At 55.3% G+C, this 19,155-nt stretch overlaps 1 protein-coding gene across 5 annotated transcripts in view; it reads left to right on the top strand.

Annotated features, from left to right (window-relative positions):
- The window catches only part of TFEB (transcription factor EB), a 55,697-nt gene extending 38,914 nt beyond the window's left edge, over window positions 1-16,783 (top strand). For all 5 annotated transcript variants that reach the window (XM_072731937.1, XM_072731935.1, XM_072731926.1 and 2 more), the window contains 8 exons: window positions 9,891-10,119; window positions 10,205-10,459; window positions 11,107-11,184; window positions 12,985-13,105; window positions 13,203-13,259; window positions 13,835-13,910; window positions 14,558-14,705; window positions 15,681-16,783. In XM_072731937.1, the coding sequence (XP_072588038.1) occupies window positions 9,913-10,119; window positions 10,205-10,459; window positions 11,107-11,184; window positions 12,985-13,105; window positions 13,203-13,259; window positions 13,835-13,910; window positions 14,558-14,705; window positions 15,681-16,169 (1,431 nt within the window). In that variant the 5' untranslated portion in view covers window positions 9,891-9,912 and the 3' untranslated portion in view covers window positions 16,170-16,783. The remainder of the gene's footprint in view (window positions 1-9,890; window positions 10,120-10,204; window positions 10,460-11,106; window positions 11,185-12,984; window positions 13,106-13,202; window positions 13,260-13,834; window positions 13,911-14,557; window positions 14,706-15,680) is intronic.
- The last annotated feature ends 2,372 nt before the right edge of the window (window positions 16,784-19,155 follow it).

The raw sequence follows: 19,155 nt of genomic DNA, 5'->3' as shown, positions 1-19,155 counted from the left end.
GGCCCTGGAGGCTGCTAAGCAGGCCAGGAGCTCCCGTGGCTGCCCTTTGCCTCCCCTCTCCTTCCTCTCCCTCCTCCCTTCCTTCTGCCTGTGTTCAGAGATTTAAAAACAAGCACCTGTCCGTCCTCCACTTTTCCCCTGGCCGTGGCCCCGCAGCTCCCTGCGGCCTCCCGCAGTGGGTCCTCTAAACGCAGGTGCTCTGCATGCCGGAATGGGGTGAAGCCTGAGTTCGAGTTCTACTATGCTGCCACTGATGTGCTCTGTGCAGACCCCTCTTGGAGCTTTTGCTTCCTCCTCTAAGTCACTGCCTGTCTCCTAATCTTTATTTATCACAAACGGGGGATTGTTCAGCCTGTGCCAAGAATGGTCCCATTTGGCAGAGTGATTGCGTTCCATGGGAGATACAGAGGCCCACAGCCTATGTGATCGTCTGTATATCTGTCCCGGGTCAGGTGACACTCAGCCAAGGGGTGGAGGTGAGACTGGACATTCCTACCCTCTAGGGGAGGGTCCTTTAGGGACCCCGTTTTGATCTAGATGGTCATGACCCAGGGGGCATGCCTGCAAAATGCATTGAGCCACACACTTTAAATCTGTGCATATTAAAAGCACATACCACTGACCACCTTTCTGCTCCTGATACCAAGTACCTTCCAATCAAAAGTGCACACTTACCAACGGCAGTGAGTGTGATTTCCATTTGCTCTTTTTTGGTATTAGAGGTAGCCAGAGGGCCCCGCTGCTGCCTTTCATGACCTCTAGGGAACCCCTGGGCCGCATAACAAACCCCCTGAATCATGGAGTATTTCCAGTGTGCCAGACATTGTGCCAAGTGCTCTGCCTGCTTGTGGTCTCTTGAGACCCCTGAGGTAGGATCCTGACGACCCACCTGCCTCTTCCATTGCACTGCAGTGAATTATCTGATGTACAAGCTTTGGAAAAAAAAATCATCTAAAAACTTTAGGCTTTTGGAGAGGAAACAAAGGGGGTGCCCAGTAGGAAAAGCTGGCCCAAGGCCTTCCTGCCCTGTCCTATCAAGAGAGACAAGCTGGGGCTCCTACTAGGCTGCTCACCCCAGCCCAGGGCCTTGATATGGGTGTGTGTGTGTGTGTGTGTGTGTGTGTGTGTGTGTGTGCGCGCGCACATGTGTATATGTGTGTGCCTTTTCTTAAAGGAAACTTAGGAGAAACAGTAAGAGGAGACTGATTCAGGGATACCCTAGGTGGTCATGGACAATGGGACAGTAAACAGTGACAAAGTGGTGCCATCTCTCCCCACTCCATGTTTTCACTCTTGCAGAGGTTCCCATACCCAGCATCCCAACTTAGGTCATAACTGTTCTGGGAGAGGTGGCTCCAGCTGGTAAACCCCACTTGACTGATGGAAAAGCTGAGGCTAGTCTGAGACACTCAGTCAGGCCTGAAGCTGAGACTCCAACCCAAGCATTCTGATGCCAGGTTCTTACAGAGACTTATATGCAAGACTGCCGCTCCTGGGAATCTTATGCCACCTCCTCCCCTACCCCCACCCCAGCTCTCTTTGGGTCTAGGCCAGTGGATGCCCCCCCCACCCCAGCCCCTGCCAGGACCCGTGACCAGCTTGGTAATTTCAAATGGCTACCGCCTAAGGCATGGGGATTGTGTGTACATTTTTGTTCTGTTTCTCAGTTCATCAGGCCTTCCTTTGCCACTGCCTCTGCCAGAGGGAGCTCAGGGAAGACAAAACAAACCCAGGTCCTGGAATCTCCCCTTCTCTTCCCTTCCCAAGGCTGGAAGGTTACCCAGAAGGTCACGGGGTCCTTCCCTCTGCCTCTGGGAGCCTCAGGACCCGTTCAGGAGGCCTTCCTTTAGTGGTTGGTTTAATTTCCCTTCTGACACCACTGGGCAGCTGCCACACGACTGGTAGTTTGTAACAGCCCCAATCAGTAAGGAAACTTCTTCCTACCACAGAAGCACAGAACGTAGTAAATGGCTTAAACAGGCATCCCGGCTGCTGGGCTTGTACCCTTTGTTGTTTCAGCCACGAGACATGTGTTTTTCTGGGAATACAGGAAATTATCTCTGCCCTTTGAGGAAGGGCAGAGTTTTTTCTGCCTGCATTTGGGGATTCTAGACCATTCCATCATCCCAGGCGCCCCGGGCCCCAGGCTGGCTGAAAGGGATCGGCCGCCGAAACCCTTTGATTCGTAGGGGGCTTCTTCAGTGAGAATCCCTAATACAAAATGTGGCCACTCCTGCCCCAAACACAGGATGGAGAGGGACCTAACTCTAAATCCCAGAGACCAGTCTCACCACTCATTAGCTGTGTGACCCTCGGCATGTGACCACCTCTCTGTGCCTGTTTCCTCATGTGTAAAGGAGGGGGCAGTACTGGTACTCGTGTCATGAAGTAATTGTGGTATTTAAATAAAGTGCTTTAAGCGTACCTCACATGTAGTAAGTACACCATCGGTGTTAATTATTAGTATAAAATACTTATTTTTTCTGATTAGAAACATGTCCATTTTCATTATAGAAAAAGAACGACATTCCAAAGAGTAAAAAGGAAAAATTACACTCATGATTGCATCATCAAAAGTCTGGGTCTATTTCCTCCCGAAAGGTTTTTCTACATGTATTTATACATGATGATCAGATCTTCTATACAATTTTGCATTCTACGTGTTGTCACTTGACATCTATCCCCGGGTTGCCAACTGTAAACATAACATTCCACCAGGAGGAACACAACATGATTTGTTTAGCCGTCCTATTGTTGGACATTGAGATTATTTTTCATTTTTCTCTCTATATAATATGCTGGGCATCTTGTTGCAGAAAAGCCTTTGCTGCATGTGGGATTGCCTCCTCGGGCTGGTGGAGACTTCCGCAGGCTTCGATACATATTGCCAGATTGCCTTTCCAAAGAGGCTGTCCCTACCCTGGGGCAGTGTGTTGATGTTGCCTGGTACCAACGGCATTTTAAAGTCAGAGCCGCACTTGGGCAGAGGGGTGAGGGCCATTTGTTCAGTTCTTCTTTTAAATTATTTCAGGTCTGCCCTCATTCATATGTAAAATTTAACAATTGTATAACACACGTACAGCAAAGTGTACACCTTTCGAGCACCTGCCCGCATTTTCATAGACTTGACACTCCTGTGTCACCCACCCTGAGTCAAATTACAGAACATTCCTAACGCCCCCACTGCAAGCTGTCCTGTGCCACTTCTCAGGCACTGCCCCCAAGGGTCGCCAGGGTCCTGACTTTTAACAGAAGGTTCGTTTTGCCTGTTTGAACATTCTGTACATCAATGGTGCTGTGTGCGTTTTTGTGGCTCCTTTCACTTAGTGTTGTCTGCAAGAGGCATCTGTGTTGTGGGTAGCAATAGAGGGTTCACTGTCACTGCTGAGTAGCATTCCAGTGTGTGGATGTACCACAACTTTCTTATCCATTTCCCTGTGGATGGACATCTGGTGCTTTCTGGCTTGGGCACTATCCATAGTGGTGCTATGAATGTTCTAGTGTGTGTCGTCTGAGGAGCACATGGATGCTTTTCTGTTGGGCATATGCTTAGGAATGGAGTTGCTGAATCATGGGATATATGTTTTTTGCTTCCTGCTCCAAGTTTTATTTTTATTTATTTTTTAAGGTTTTATTTATTTATTTGAGAGACAGCACGAGTGAGTGGGGGAGGGGCAGAAAGGGAGGGAGAGGAAATCTCAAGCAGACTCTGCTCTGAGCATGGTGCCCGATGCGGGGCTCGATCCCAAGACCTCCCAACCCCCCTCTCCCGACATCAGACCTGAGCCAAAATCAAGAGGCAGAAACTTAATTGACTGAGCCATGCAGGTATCCCTTCCAGCTCCAAGTTTTTTTTTTTTTTTAAGATTTTATTTATTTATTCATGAGAGACAGAGAGAGAGAGAGGCAGAGACACAGGCAGAGGGAGAAGCAGGCTCCATGCAGGGAGCCCGATGTGGGACTCGATCCTGGGATTCCAGGATCACGCCCTGGGCCAAAGTCAGGTGCTAAACCGCTGAGTCACCCAGGGATCCCCCAGCTCTAAGTTTTAAAGAATCACCTAGAAGACAGAAAAATATCCAGAGAAGTTCAGGCCCCACAATTAATTGAGGGGTCCTGGCTCAGCTAAGAGCAATTTGAAGAGTGCTGCTTGACTGTGCTCCCTCTGAAGGCTCATGTCTGGGGCTGTAGTGGCAACCAAGTCAGACCTGCGTCCTGGCCCTCCAATGGGCATGTGACTTCTGACGCCCTGGTGGCCACTCAGTGTCCCCACCCAGGGTCCTCAGCTGACTTAACAATCATCATCACACTGAGGAGGGCAAGCTTGGGCCAGACTCCAGGTGAAACTGAGGGAACCCCACTTTTGGGTATGACTGGAAGCAGGTTGGGCCCTCACAAACCTTGCAAGCTGTCTCCCTTTCTTTTTGCCTTGTATTAAAGGAATCATGCTGGGCACTTGGGTGGCTCTGTCGGTTAAGTGGCCTACTCTTGATTTAGCCTCCTGTCATGATCTCAGGGTGTGTGAGATTGAGCCCCACATCATCTATGCTGAGCACAGAGCCTGCTTGAGATTCTCTCTCCCTCTGCCCTTCCGCACCCTTAAAAAAAATCACATAAGCAGCACACATCCACATTGAAAGAGTTAATTAAGTGCTTCAAAAGTAAGAATGAAGGGTACCTGGATGGCATAGTTGGTTGAGCATCCCACTCTTGGTTTTGGCTCAAGTCATGATCTCAGGGTTGTGAGATCGAGCCCTGTCTTGGGCTCAGTGCTTGCTGTGGAGTCTGCTTGGGATACTCTCTCACCTTCTGTCCCCCACCCTCCCACCCCCACCCCCCGCCCCATGTATACGTGCACGCTCTCCTCTCAAATAAATAAATCTTTTTTAAAAAAAGAATAAGAATGAGAAACTATAAGAACCCCTGTTTACCACCCCCCTAAAACATAGGTAACCACTCCGAACGGTTGGGGGTATTGGGAGAGCCCAGAGTAGAAGTTTGAGGGGCAGCCTGGTTTAAGTCCATTCTGCTACTCATCAACTGTGCAACCTTGGGCAAGTTATTTCAGTTCTCTATGCCTCAGTTTCCCCCCTGGAAACTGAGGGCAATAACAGTAGTCACCTCGTAGCGTTGTGAAGAGTGGATGAGTTAATATGTGAAAGCACATAGACCAGCCCTGACCCAGGGCAAGCCTTCAAGAAAACTTCTGATCCTTCTAGTCTGTTCTACAGGTTTAGGTTTACCCATTTCCTGTCTAAATGGGCTTAGGCTGTACATTTCATTCTGTAGTTTTTTTTCCCACTCAGTGCTCAATCTTTGAGATCTTCTTTCTCTCTGATGCTTTCAGAGGATCCTCTCTCCTTGCCTGTCTCTCATGGAGGCCAGTGATTTCTCCCTACCTTTCCCCTCCCCGTCCACAACTTCCCTCAGGAAAGGTTGTTTCTGGGCCTGTTCATACTGAGGTGTAAGTGGCTGATGAGGGAGGCCTCTCCACAGGCTGACATGAAACCAGCCCTGGCCCCGACCAGAGATGTGCCCAGCTTTGGAGGTGAGCCCAACATCTGTCTGTTTTCAGATACCTGAGGGCACACTAGGGAGTTCCACACACCAACCCAAGAGGCAGGTGCCCTTATTGGTTCCATCTGACCAAAGGGGAGACCAAGGCACAGAGAGGTTGAGTGGCTTCCCCAAAGCCACCCAGCCAATTTGGGCACAGCAGGGTGGGGGGTGAGGTGGGGGAGGGCTTCAACTGCACCTGTTGGATTGGGAAGCTTGTTTTGGTCACAGCTAAGCTGGAACCCAGCTTCAGCTTAGGGCAGGGGGTAGTCAGGTGGGAGGTTCTGTGTGAACAGCGGGGTGGTGGGGGATGGTAGTGGGTTTTGAGGGTGCAGGTAGTGTCAGTTTCCATGGTCTTGGCTGAAACTTCAGTCCCTGCTACATTTCCTATAGGACTGGGGAGAGGTAGGAATTTTTGGGGGCGTTAGATCCCCTTGTCCCCTCAGGAGGAGGGTGTTACCTAGGGGTGGAGGCAGGGGAGAAGGTTCTTCAGAGAAACACCTAGCCCTGCTGTCTGCACGTAGTAGGCATTCGAGGTTCCTGGTGTTACCGAATGCATGAATGGTGGACCCTTGCCAGGCCTAGTTGGCCTGGAGGTCAGATGGTGGGGAGGGCTCAAGGGTCACTTTGGTCCTTGGACGGCCCTCCTTCCAGTTCTTCCTGACCAGACTGAGCACTGGGGGAGGCTGGGAATGGCCCTCAGGTGTTGAGAGTGAGCAGGTGTACTTGAGGGCTGAGCAGGGAATGTCCCCACACCCAGGGTCTCTCCTGGGTCACCCCACCTGCCCTCAGATTCCCCCCCCCTTAGCCCTGTACTCATCCCACAGAGCCCCCCAGGCAGGGCCAGGGGAGGAGGCTGAGACGTGAAGGGAGCAACAGCTCTGCGGCTGGGGTGACAGCTTTGACAAGCGGGGTGAGGGGTGGGGCAGCCTCACTGTGCTGTGCCACCTGGCCACCCTCTGTCAGAGGACGGCGGACAGGCTCGGGCTATCAATGCCTCTCAAGGCACAGACACCTCAGCCGGTCACAGTTCTCTGATACCCTCTCCCAGGAGGCTCACACAGCCCTGGTCGGGGTGGCTGGGCAGGGATTCCCGCTTCCGTTTTACAAATGAGCAAACTGAGGCTGGCACAGCCAGTGGGAGGCCGAGCGGGGCTTAGCCCAGGTTCTCCCGTGGCAGAGGCAGCTCTGGCTCAGCCTGGGACGGGCACCCAGCCCTTTGTCAGAGAAACAAGGGGCTCGTTCTCCCCCCGGTCCTCCTCGTGCTGGCTGGCACTGCCAGGTCCGGTGCTTCTCCCCCCAGCGGGGACCAACTGAAGTCAGATTGTTCCCAGAGGGATGGGCTCCCTGGCACTGCATGTGTGAGCATGCAGGGGTGCAGGGCACGCAGCTGCAGGGCAGTGGGCTGGGGTCGGAGCCCATGAGGTCTGCACGGCTGCAGTGGGAGGGGGGCGGGGAGGTGAAGACAGGCTAAGTCTCTGTAGGAGCAGAGGAACCGGGTGGAGGCCACAGCTGTGTGAAACAGAGAAGGGGGGCGGTGGGGGCATCTACTCTTTTCTCCCTGGGGACTGTCCTGTTGGGAGCTGGGCAGAGAGACCCTTGGGGCCGAGGCAGCCCCTTCGCTCATTCCTGACCTGGGGGGCAGAGAAGGGAGGAAGGAAGGTGAGTAGGGGTCATTGAGTGCTCAAAGCTCTGAGGTTGATGGTGCAGACCAGCTTTGCAAGGCAGCAGCTGCAGTGGTAGAGGGAGCCCTGGTTGGGGTCAGGTGTCTTGGGCCCCATTGGTGGTCCTGAGCCCACCAGACATGCAACTGGGACAAGCCCCTTCCCAGGTCTGTGTGGAGACAGAGCAGTCCAGAGCATGTCCCCCATCCACTGCCCCCATGGGCTGGGGAGCCACTCTGGTGTGGGTTCCATCTCTGTCTCTGTCACCAGGTACTTAACTTCCCTGTGCCTCTGTTTCTCTTTAGCTGTAACAGGCGAATAATAACCAAAACTGCCTCGTGGGGCTGTTTGAGGTTAAAGTGCTTGGAACAGCGCCCAGCACACAGTAAATGCTCAAATAGATGCAAACTATTATTATTTCCATGATCCATTGATTTTCACTGAATATTTGCCAGTACCTTCCACTAATGCTGACTTAGTCTGATGTCTGTCTGGCATTAGGCTATGCTGCTTTCCTTTGCTACCCCCCAGAGGTCTGGGTTTCATCCTTAGGATCTTGGGGTGCAGCTCTGGCCTTCAGTCTGTACAGCAGCTGACCCTGCCAAACTCGTGTTTATCCTTTACTTACCCATTCAGCCTACCAAGTGCCACGCTCTGTTCAAGACACATTGTTTTCACTTAACATGCTCACCAAGCTGCTTTTTTTTTTTTTAAGATTTTATTTATTTATTCATGAGAGACACAGAGAGAGGCAGAGACATAGGCAGAGGGAGAAGCAGGCTCCCTGTGGGGAGCCTGATGCAGGACTCAATCCCAGGACCCCAGGATCATGACCCAAAAGCAGACTTTCAGCCACTGAGCCATCCAGCTGCCCCGCTCACCAAGCTTCTGATGTAGAAATTGTTTACAAGTGAGGAAGCTGAAGCTCAGAGATGTTAAGTGACTTGCCATAGGTCACACAGTCAACAAGTGGCAGAGCTGGGATTTAAGCCCATGTCTGCCCTGTTTCATAATTCTTGCTCAACCATGAAGTCATATGGCCTCTTGTAATATTGCCAGGATGGGACCCTCTCCCAGAATCCTGGGGGCTCTGTACCTCTCAGGGAGTCTCTTAGCTGGGAGGAGCCTTAGGCACCTTTCATTTTGTGCATAGGGAGACAGAGAGGCTCAAAGAGAAGGGATGTGCCATCGTCCCTCAGTGAGCTAGGGACAGAAGGGGCCCAGCTATGGGACTCATTCTGTCTTTTCCCCTTTTTTTTTGAAAAGATTTTATTTATTTATTCATGAGAGACAGAGAGAGAGAGAGAGAGAGAGAGGCAGAGACACAGGCAGAGGGAGAAGCAGGCCCCATGCAGGGAGCCGCCATGGGACAGGATCCCCAGCCTCCAGGATCAGGCCCTGGGCTGAAGGTGGCGCTAAACTGCTGAGCCACCCGGGTGCCCCATTCTGTCTTTTCCTCCAGTTTCTAGACTAGGCCTGGGGGTCTTAGGCCCCCATCCCACTGAAACCCATGTATGATCAGGGCTGACATCCAAAGTGGCAGGAGCCCTCCATGGACCCTTGCAGGCCCAGGTACCCTGAAGCGACCATCTCTGCACAGGGTTGTAATGGCCTGTGCACTTGCTTTTCTCACTCACTGGAATGTAACTCCCCAAGCTCAGTGAATATAGGTAGCTTGCTGCTGTGTCACCAGTACCTGATGTGTAAATAGTAATCATTCCCTGCACACATTCCTAGAACATCCACCATGTCCCAGGCCCTGGGCTGAAGGCTGAAGGCACAGCAGACAAAATGCCTACCCTCAGGGGAGTTTGCATTCCTAGTGAGAAAGAGATAGACCGTGAATGAAATAACTTAGCAAAAATGCATAATAGTTAAGATGGTGATAAGGGTAATGGGGAAACACACAGAAGGGAGTGTTGGGGAGGCAGGTAGGAGGGGCATCCCAGACTGAGGGAGGAGCAAGTGCAAAGGCCCTGAGGTGCTAGCTTGCCTGTTTAAGGGAGTGTCAGGAGGCTGGAGGGTGTGGCTGGAACACGTGGAACAACAGAGAAAGTGTGGGGAGATGGGGTCAAGAGGGGACCATGCAGTGAGGATGGATCACAGAGGGCTTTTAGGGTAAGGACTTTGGCTTTTACTCCAAGTGAAATGGGAACCATTGACAGTTCTGAGCAGGGGGAGGGACAGGATCTGACTTAGATTTAATAGGATCCCTCTGATTACTGAGTTGCGAGTAGAATGTTGTAGGGCAAGAAAGGAGAAGTCTGAACATTAGGGGGCTCCTTCAGGGAGCCAGATAAGGCAAGCTACAGGTTGGGAGGCATGGATGGCAGGGAGGTGGTGGTGGCAGGGCTGTATCTGAGGTCAGATCAGCCAGGATCACCATGTGGCCTGACAGAAAGCAAGGAGTCAAGATTGACTCCAACTATCTGGGACTGATCTGCTGCAGTTAACGAAGAAGAGACGGTCTCCGCTTCTGGCCCAGGAACCAGAAACCCTGGGTTCAAGTCTCACCTCTGTCACCCTCTTGTTGGGTGACCTTGGGCCCTTCTCCCTTCTGGGCCTGTCGTCCTGTACAATGGGTGCAATCCCTTAGTCCTGGCCCCCTCCCTGAGACTGAGTGCTTTAGGGGGGACTGGCCCCTCACACACCTGCCCCCCTCGCCTGCAGGGAGCCCGTGCCAGTGGCCGCCATGGCATCGCGCATCGGGCTGCGCATGCAGCTCATGCGGGAGCAGGCGCAGCAGGAGGAGCAGCGGGAGCGCATGCAGCAGCAGGCTGTCATGCATTACATGCAGCAGCAGCAGCAGCAGCAGCAGCTGGGCGGGCCGCCCACCCCGGCCATCAACACCCCCGTCCACTTCCAGTCTCCGCCACCAGTGCCCGGGGAGGTCCTGAAGGTAGGGCCTGGCCTAAAGCAAAGCCTGTCCCCGCCTGCCCTGCTTCTAGGAGCCCTAGAACCCTTGCCTTCTCCCCCCGCCCCAGGTGCAGTCCTACCTGGAGAACCCCACCTCCTACCACCTGCAGCAGTCCCGGGACCAGAAGGTGCGAGAGTACCTGTCCGAGACCTACGGGAACAAGTTTGCCGCCCACATCAGCCCTGCGCAGGGCTCCCCGAAGCCCCTGCCTGCTGCCTCCCCAGGGGTGCGGGCTGGACATGTGATGTCCTCCTCCGCCGGCAACAGTGCTCCCAACAGCCCCATGGCCATGCTGCACATTGGCTCCAACCCCGAGAGGGAGGTAAGTGAGGGGTGGCCGGTGGCGGCCGTGAGCAGAGCGGCTGCTGGGTGCTGTGCTCCTGCGGTTCCTAGTCTGACGGCAGAGGCAAGGTGCTGCTGGTACAGTTACCTCCCAGTCTGAGGGAGACACAGCCCTGTTCTCAGGGAGCCCCAGTCTAAGGGGAGACACAGCCCTGTCCCCAGGGAGCTCCAGTCTGAGGGGAGACACAGCCCTGTCCCCAGGGAGCCCCAGTCTGAGGGGAGACACAGCCCTGTCCCCAGGGAGCCCCAGTCTGAGGGGAGACACAGCCCTGCCCTCAGGGAGCCCCAGTCTCATGGGAAAAGCCTCATCCCTACTTTTGAAAGCTCTGCTAGGAGAACGAGAGAGTCCTAGAGGAAAGCCCAGCACACCTGCACAGCCATGTCCAGAGATAAAGTATATAAAGCAATCTTCTTGGGCATCTTGGCTTCTGGAGAAGAGCCTTGGCCTTGGGCCTGTGGGACCTGGACAACTCGCACTCTCTCTGGACCTTTTTCCTTTCCCCCGGAGATTAGCAGGTTAGGTGACGTGGGCTCCAAGGTCCCTTCAGGTCAGTGTCTGTCCCAGGGCCCTTTCTCCGTGCTTTTCTCCTAGCAGGCCCTCCCCAGATGGACTTTTCTCTCTTTCAGTTTGACGTCATTGACAACATTATGTGTCTGGATGATGTCCTGGGCTTCATCAATCCTGAAACTCAGATGCCCAACACGGTATTGCTGGCCAGGGTGGAGTGGGCATGTCAGAGGGAGGAGGGAGAGGTTCTATAGTGGCTCTGAGCCTGGAAGGTACCAGAGACAGGGGCCTCATCTGGGCAGAGCCATGTTGCTGAAGAGATGAGAGTCACCTCTGTGACAAAGCCCAAGGCCGAGCAGAATTATGAATCCACTGAGGCGTGCTCAGGCTGCGTGCATGATGGGGCTTCAGTGTGGAGTGGTGGCTGGGCAGTTGGGGAAGGCTTCCTGGGGGAGGGGTGGCTAGGGGAAGGGGAGGAGGTAGTGGTGCTGGGCCTCAGCAGAGGGGAGGCAGGGAAAGCATTCCTGGAGGGAAGTAGGTGGCCTTGAGCTGATGAATTCTTCTGGGAGGGCTTCCCTCCTCTAAAAAGCCTAGGACCCAGGGGGGACAGGCCTGTGTCCCTCACCGCAAGGGACAAGTGCTGGGGGGCTGGCTCTGTCCCCTCCCTCCAGCAGCCTCCTGGCAGTGTGAATGCTCTCTGGGCCTCCCAGGCAGAGGTGAGGTAGCTGATGGGAAGGAGCCAGCCTTAGACTAGAGAGGCCTAGCTTCTGGCCTTGGTGAGTCCCTTAATTGTTCTGAACCTCAGTGTTCCCAGCAGCAAAATGGGGGTGATGCCATCTAGCCACAGGATTATGGGAAGGTTAGATAGGGCAGGAAATGGGAACTAGCCCTGCATAGGCTGATAGATACTCACACGGAGCAGGTGTCCCTGCCCCTTTTTGGAAGGCCGTAAACCTCAGCTGCTCACATCTGCCACTTGAGACTGAGCCTACTACCCTGACTGTGGCCCCAGCTCCTACCCCTGAGGGGAAGCCCCCAAATCTTGCAGTAGGAAGTCAAAAAATCAGTCCCTAAGCCCCACTGCCCTGGCAACGTTGCCCCATGGCTCAGCTGGGACTGGTCAGGGCCAGTTGGGTCTGAAACCTGCTACCAGCAGAGCACCAAAGGCTGGGGAGGGGCAGAGGTCCAGAAGGCACAAGTATTTGGTCCCTCTAGCACTTTCCATGTATCTGGTAGGATGCCCGTGTACCACTAGGCTTCTGGCCCTGTGATTGCTTGGCGTGTTCCTGTGGCAGGAGCTGGGGTGACCATTTCTGAGCTCAAATCTCTCCCTGCCAGGCTTCTGCTTAACCCCCCACCGGCAGCCCATTACAACATGCCAGGCTCTTTGCAAGTTCAATCTGGAAGCCCAGGGCCTGGTGGCATCTCCCAGCCTGCTCACATCACACTGTCGGCTTCTGCAGCATGAGCTTCTGCCAGTGACAGCCAGCTCTGTCCAGCTCTGTCCTGCCCCGCATCTTTGCTCAGCTGTCCCCCTGCCTGTCTTGTTTTTTCACCTCTCTGCTCAGGGCCCAATTCAAATACCACACCCTCCAGAAACCTTCCAGAAACTCCAGAATAAGATTAGGTGTTTCTCCCCTGGGCTTCCTAATGCCTGGGACTTAATCCCCTCATCTGTCACCCTCAGGGCTGAGGCCTGGTGCAATCACTCCGCAGGGCTTCCAGCCACTAGGCTGGTTGGTTGCTCCCAGAGGGCAGGAGCCACACCTTATTGAGCTCCCAAGCCTACAGACTTTCCTGTGGAGCTGCTGGGTGGAGAGGCCCAGGGTGGATTTTGACATCCTCGTGCTGGCTGTGGACCCCTTAGAACTGAAAGCAGGACCCTGGGGGACATCAGTGCAGCTTCCCCTCGGTGTCCCTGGGAGTGGCTTTCCTCGGATGATGGGCCCATGGAGAGGGGGTGCTCACCGCGTCCCTCTCCCCGCCTCACCCCACAGTTGCCCCTGTCTAGCAGCCACCTGAACGTGTACAGTGGTGACCCTCAGGTCACAGCCTCCCTGGTGGGCGTCACCAGCAGCTCCTGCCCTGCTGACCTGACCCAGAAGCGAGAGCTTACAGGTACCACCTCCCTGTCTCATGGTGCTCCCCACTCCCAAATCCTCCCTTTTCTCCTCCCTCCCTCCCAGCTCCTCTCTCCTTCTCCCCCAACCTCCAGACGCTGAGAGCCGGGCCCTGGCCAAGGAGCGGCAGAAGAAAGACAATCACAACCTAAGTGAGTCCCGCTGGCACTTTCTCCCTGCCTCCCTTGTCCTTGCTCTCATCTGGGCTGCCTAGAAAGCCTCTCTGACCTGAGCTCCAAGGTTGGCGGGGATAGTTTACTTAAAAAAAAAAAAAAAGCCAACTGACCTGGTTGGGTTCTAGGAAGGCTTCCCTACTCGAGATCTTACATCCTCCATGGGTGGGACTTGGGGGGTTCAGCACTGCCCTCTGCCCTCAGCCCCTCTTTAGGAGGGGGTGGGGGGGAGCAATATTCACAGAATCCCCAACACTTCAGAATGAATGGGTTTATCATATCGGATCAGATCGTTGCCTGTAGGGAAGGAGTCCTAGCCCTGTGGCCGGGCGCGGCTACCCCTGGCTACTTTGCTGTGCTACCAGCTGACCAGGTGACTCTGCCTCTAAGGGCCCCTTGGTTGTTCTGGCCCCGCATTCCCATAACAGTCCCCTTCCGTGAGTCCCCCATTACTTCCCAGAAGGGCCGAGGCATCCCTCCCTGGGCTGGGCCCCTTCTCCCCCACAGGGGTCCTCATCCTTCTAATTGCTCCCTCTGGGACTTGTTACCTCTAGTTGAAAGGAGGCGGAGGTTCAACATCAATGACCGCATCAAGGAGCTGGGCATGCTGATCCCCAAGGCCAATGACCTGTGAGTGGTTTCCGGGAGGGAAGAGGGAAGGGTCGGGGCTGTGGGGGGTGGGAGTGTTGGCAGGTGACTCACCTGTATTTCCTGCACCGGACCTGGGCCTGCGCTGGTTGCCAGAGGGCTGAGGAGAGAATCCTGTGGTTGGGTACTACCTTCTAAAAGCTTATCATCTATTAGGGGAAAGAAGATCCCTCCACCCAAATCAGAACAGCTTGAGACAGATGAGCAAAATCCCGGAAGTGAGGCTGGGGCCGGGGCTTCCTGGAGGAGGAGTCATGCTAGGAACCTATGGCAAGGGCCTGGGACTACCACAGAGGGATGTTCAGAGCCATGAGGAGTGAGAGTGGGGGACACATATGATGGGTTCTGGTGGCAGGAATGGAAGGCCTAGGGAAGGAGGCTGCTCTGAATTATTTGCTTCCATGGGGTTAGTGAGGTGGGTAGTGGCAGCAAAGTCACCTGGCATAGGGGGGTCCGTTCTGTGCAGATGGAGCCTGTCCTCCTCCACAGATGGGAGTTGTTCGTGTCTGGGGTTTGCGGGCAAAGTTGGGATGTGCAGCATAGACTTCTGGAATGAAAGCAGGGTTTTGCTTCCACCTGCGGAGCACTTGGCAAATACATGGCTGCTCCTGACGCTGTCTGGCCTGCAGGGACGTTCGCTGGAACAAGGGCACCATCCTCAAAGCCTCTGTTGATTATATCCGGAGGATGCAGAAGGATCTGCAGAAGTCCCGGGAGCTTGAGAGCCACTCTCGGCGCCTGGAGATGACCAACAAGCAGCTCCTGCTCCGCATCCAGGTCTGGCCCCCACACTTGGACTGGTTGGGTAGCTCTGCCTCCCCACCCCAGCCTGGCTCTTGACCTCAGGGGCAGTGCTTACACCTCTGACATTGGGGGAAAGGAGATGATTGCCCACAAAGAGGGAGGACGGGTTGGTTGGCTAACAGCCAAACCCCAGCAACTTTAAGCAACAGATACCAGCTAGCAGTTGGGTTCTGTGAGGCCCTCATTTTGGGACCCAGGCCAAGTGACAGGCCCATCTAGAGTGGGCTCTTAAAGCCATGCGTAGCTCTTAAGGTGACACCTGTGGCTTCTGCTCACATTTCCCTGATCAGTGCAAGTATAGGCCTACACCTCACCTCAGGGGATGGGAAAGTGTGAACCTACTGCGAGGGTGGGAGGTGGGGAGGGAGGCAGAGATCCGGAAAGTGGCCGACTGCCCAGTCTCACCATTGGAGACAAACAAGGCTTGGGAGACTCCTGCCTACCACCTGGAGCCCAAGGTTGTAGTCCTGGCTGTGCTCGGGGTCTCTGCCTTCTTTGGATCTGAGGCTGGTCGTCTCTATGAAGGACGGGTGGATGGCAGCCTTCTGATTCATCCATTTCTCAGAGGAGATAGTACAATTGACATTACAATCCAGCACACATAGCCACACTCAAAGTGAAAAATCAAAGTTTCATGAAAGAACCCTCCTTCTTAATAGAGGCAGTGCATTCTGATCATTTCTATTCTGGTCCGGTCTAGGCAAGTCTATTTCAATTTAAGAAGAAAAAAATAGAGAGTGAGCTGGTCAAGACTCACTACAGTGGTTTCACAAGCCACTAATGAGTTGTGACTTGTAGTTTGAAAAAACACTGGTCTAGACTCTGGAACTACCCTATACTTGCTTCCAGCTGAGCCAGTTTGTGGTCCGGGGGGTGCCGCAAGGGGAGGGGCAAGGGCAGCTGGTGCCCGTGGGTGTGCGCCCCAGCCCTCTCTGCCCCACCTTGCAGGAGTTGGAGATGCAGGCTCGAGTGCATGGCCTCCCCACCACCTCCCCATCAGGCGTGAATATGGCTGAGCTGGCCCAGCAGGTGGTGAAGCAGGAGCTGCCTAGTGATGAGGGCCCCGGGGAGGCCCTGCTGTTGGAGCCCGAGGTCCCGGATCCCGAGCCCCTGCCGGTGGTGCCTCCCCAGGCCCCGCTGCCCCTGCCAGCCCAGCCACCTCAGCCACCGTCCCCATTCCACCACCTGGACTTCAGCCACAGCCTGAGCTTTGGGGGCGGGGGCGATGAAGGGCCCCCAGGCTACCCCGAGCCTCTGGGGCCCGAGCATGGCTCCCCGTTCCCTAACTTGTCCAAGAAGGATCTGGACCTCATGCTTCTGGACGACTCCCTGCTACCCCTGGCCTCTGACCCTCTCTTCTCCACCATGTCCCCCGAGGCCTCCAAGGCCAGTAGCCGTCGGAGCAGCTTCAGCATGGAGGAAGGCGACGTGCTGTGACCCTGACTGCCGCTGCCCTGCCGGGCCGGGGCTGGGGCCACGTCCCTCCCCACCTTCGGGCTGCACTTGTGTGTGAAGTAGCCAACTGCCCTGCCTCACTCCTTCCTGTTGGCCCCCTGTCTGGACTTAGTGCCTGCTTGGCAGCCTGTGGGGATCGGGACTCCCCGGGGATAGTCCTCCCGAAGGGGCTGGGGGAGAAGAGCCCTTCGGCCCAGCTCCTGGAGGTGAAGCCATGAGGGGAAGGGAGGGGACAGGGGTGCTAGAGGTAAGAAGAGGTCCTGGGAGGGTTCTGTCTTCTGGGTCTGATCCCCACCCCTGCTGGTGAAGGAGGACGCGCCAGAGCAGGGGGTTCAGGAAGTTCCTTCTCCGAGGCAGCGACTGGTCCAGGGGGTGCCCAGGCCTGCCTTTCTGGGACTCAGATGGCAACAAGTCTGTCCTCCAGCCTGGCACCCCCACCCCCCTTTGGTGCTAACAGCTCTCTACCAGGTGGTATGAGGGCGGGGGCGGCCGGAAGAGGGGGCGCCGGGTTCCTGTTAGAGCACGGGGTCACTGCTGGAAAAGCAGCTCCCTCCAGGCTCCCCACTTTGTGCCTTTAGTAAACACTGTGCTTTGTACCCGCTTGTCCAGTCTCCTTGGTGTGGTCTGGGGCTGACACACAGGGGAGGGTTTGACCCAGTGCACACTGTTACGGATTTGGAATTCAAAAACCCTTGATGGGGCTCTGGGTAGGGGGATACAGAGAGGAAGGAGCAAGCCCGTCACTGGGTCCCCCCACCTCCCAGACTTGCCTCAAGGCAAGCTGGGGATGTGCCTGACTTGGGGGCCTTGGGTACTTGAGGGGGGTCACTGTCCCTCCTCCTGGCCACAAGATGGCGCTGCAGCCACGCCGGTTCCACACCTCCAGCTGTGGTCTGAGACAGCTGCGCTGGGTGGTGTGGGGGACCCCGTTGCTCAGAAGCCAAGTCTTCCGTTCTTAGAGGCTGCTTTGGGGCACCCCTGGCTCGGGGTGGGGGGTGCATATTTCTCCTGGTCCTGAATGCCTGTTTTAGTGGTGGCCTCTCCTGAATTTTCTCCCTCCCTGGGTGGGCTGACAGCTGCTGGAGAAAGAAGGTGGGGCAGGCAGCTCTGTGGAGGCAGGGCTGGCCGCCTCTGCTCTTTGACGTCCCTAGCAGGACAGGCCCTCTAGGCACTGAGGAGCTGAGTCCTCTGGGCTTGGGGAAAGAGGACCTCAACTGAACTAATTTGGGGGAGGCAGGAGTACCAGATTCTGGGTAGATGCAAGGATGAGGGCCCCATTCCCCTGCTCTGGCACTGTCTGGCAGTGAGGCCTGCAAATCCTTTCCTCTCTCTGGGCTCTGTTCCCCAACCCCAGGATAATCCCCATGCGCCTCTGCTCTGAGACCTGGGATTTTATGACCTCACCCAGGATGGGGAGGTAGGCTTGGGGCGGAGAGGGGCAGAGTGGCAGTCTCTTGAGTCCCAGGGGTCTTGCGGGAGGGAGGACAGGGTCTGGTTCTCTTCCAACTCTTCCCACAGTCTTCAGGCAGAGACCAAAATGGTTTTCCCCTCACGGGGCCCTAAGAGGCCGAAGGGGCCTAATTTAAAAAAAATTAAGAATCCCAGGATGAAAATGGCTAAGAGGGCAATTTCCTCAGTGCAGAACTGGAGATCAAATCAACATTGGAGCAATTAACGTGTGAGGGGAGAGAAGGGAAGGGAGCCGGGTGTGTGGGTGCCCATGGTGGCTGGCCCGGCAGAGGCTGCGGGATTAATCTCAAGGTCAGATGGAGCCGCGGATGACCTTGCGGAGTTGGAGCCAGCCCAGGAGCAGTGGCATCTCCCCCTGCCCCACAGTCCCTCCTTGGGACACCCCCGCCACACACGCACTCAGCCCCTCCTGGGGCAAGCCCTGGCCTCTCACTGGGAGGGAGCCGATGGGCCCAGGCTTGGGCCCTGTGGACCCTGGAGCGGGAGGGGCTGGCAACTCCCAAGTCCAGTCCTTCAGGCAAAATTGGGAACTCTCCCATCCTGTTTTGTTCTCCTTCATCCTGGGGATCCAGGCAGTGGAGTGGAGAGCCGCCCTTCTGCTTCCTCGTGCGACCCATCAAGACCGCTGTATTCCCCAGCCACCTGCCTGCTGGCTTCCTGTCCCCGAGGCCCATCAGCCCCGCCACCACTTGCAGCCTGGGAAGCAGGGCCTGGACCCTCCTTTGGGCCGATGAAGGGTGTGAGAAGTTCTGCCCACAAGGGGGCGCCACAGGGCCAGGGCCAGGCCGCAGCGCGCGCCCTCTAGCGGGGGGATAGTGGCGTCTCAGCGCCACTGCACATTCCGGGCGGTCAGCCTGGGGGCCCTGCCAGTCCTGCGGGTTTGGGGATTTGGTTAAGGCCGGCACAGGTGCAACCCCTGTGCACCCTGGCAGGTGCATGTCCACAAGCCACCAGCAAGTGTTCGCGTATCTGAGACTGGGCTGCATGGCCCTTAGCTTGTGGCTGAGATGGAGTCAGGCCCTCAGCTCCGGACTGGTGGTTATGAACATCTCTATTATTATTTCTGAAGATTTTATTTATTTATTCATGAAAGACAGAAAAGACAGAGGGAGAGAAGTAGGCTCCCCTGTTCCGTGGGGCTTGAGCCCAATGCGGGATTCGATCCCAGGACCTGGGATCATGACCTGAGCCTAAAACACACACCCAGCCGCTTAGCTGCCCCTGAACATCTCTAATTCAATAAGAGGGGAATGCTTTCTTCACTGAGGATTTTTATTGGTAGACAACACCCTCCCAGATGTCAAGTCCACGAGGGGGAAGTTATTTCTTTAAAAGGTAGAGGGGGTAAGTGGGCTGCTGTGAAAACACAGACACATCCTTCCAACCCCCCCATTTCATGGTAGAAGCCCCCCCCCCAGGCCTTGAGAACAAGTAAAAGTGTAAAAAGGGATTGGGGTCTGGGAAAGGGGTCCAAGCTAGGTAGGGGAAGGATAAGACG

Source organism: Vulpes vulpes, chromosome 1 (genome assembly GCF_048418805.1).
Source record: "Vulpes vulpes isolate BD-2025 chromosome 1, VulVul3, whole genome shotgun sequence".
Taxonomy (NCBI): Eukaryota; Metazoa; Chordata; class Mammalia; order Carnivora; family Canidae; genus Vulpes; species Vulpes vulpes.
The sequence above is the reverse complement of the archived record's forward strand: the minus strand, read 5'-3'. Positions and strand labels throughout refer to the sequence as shown.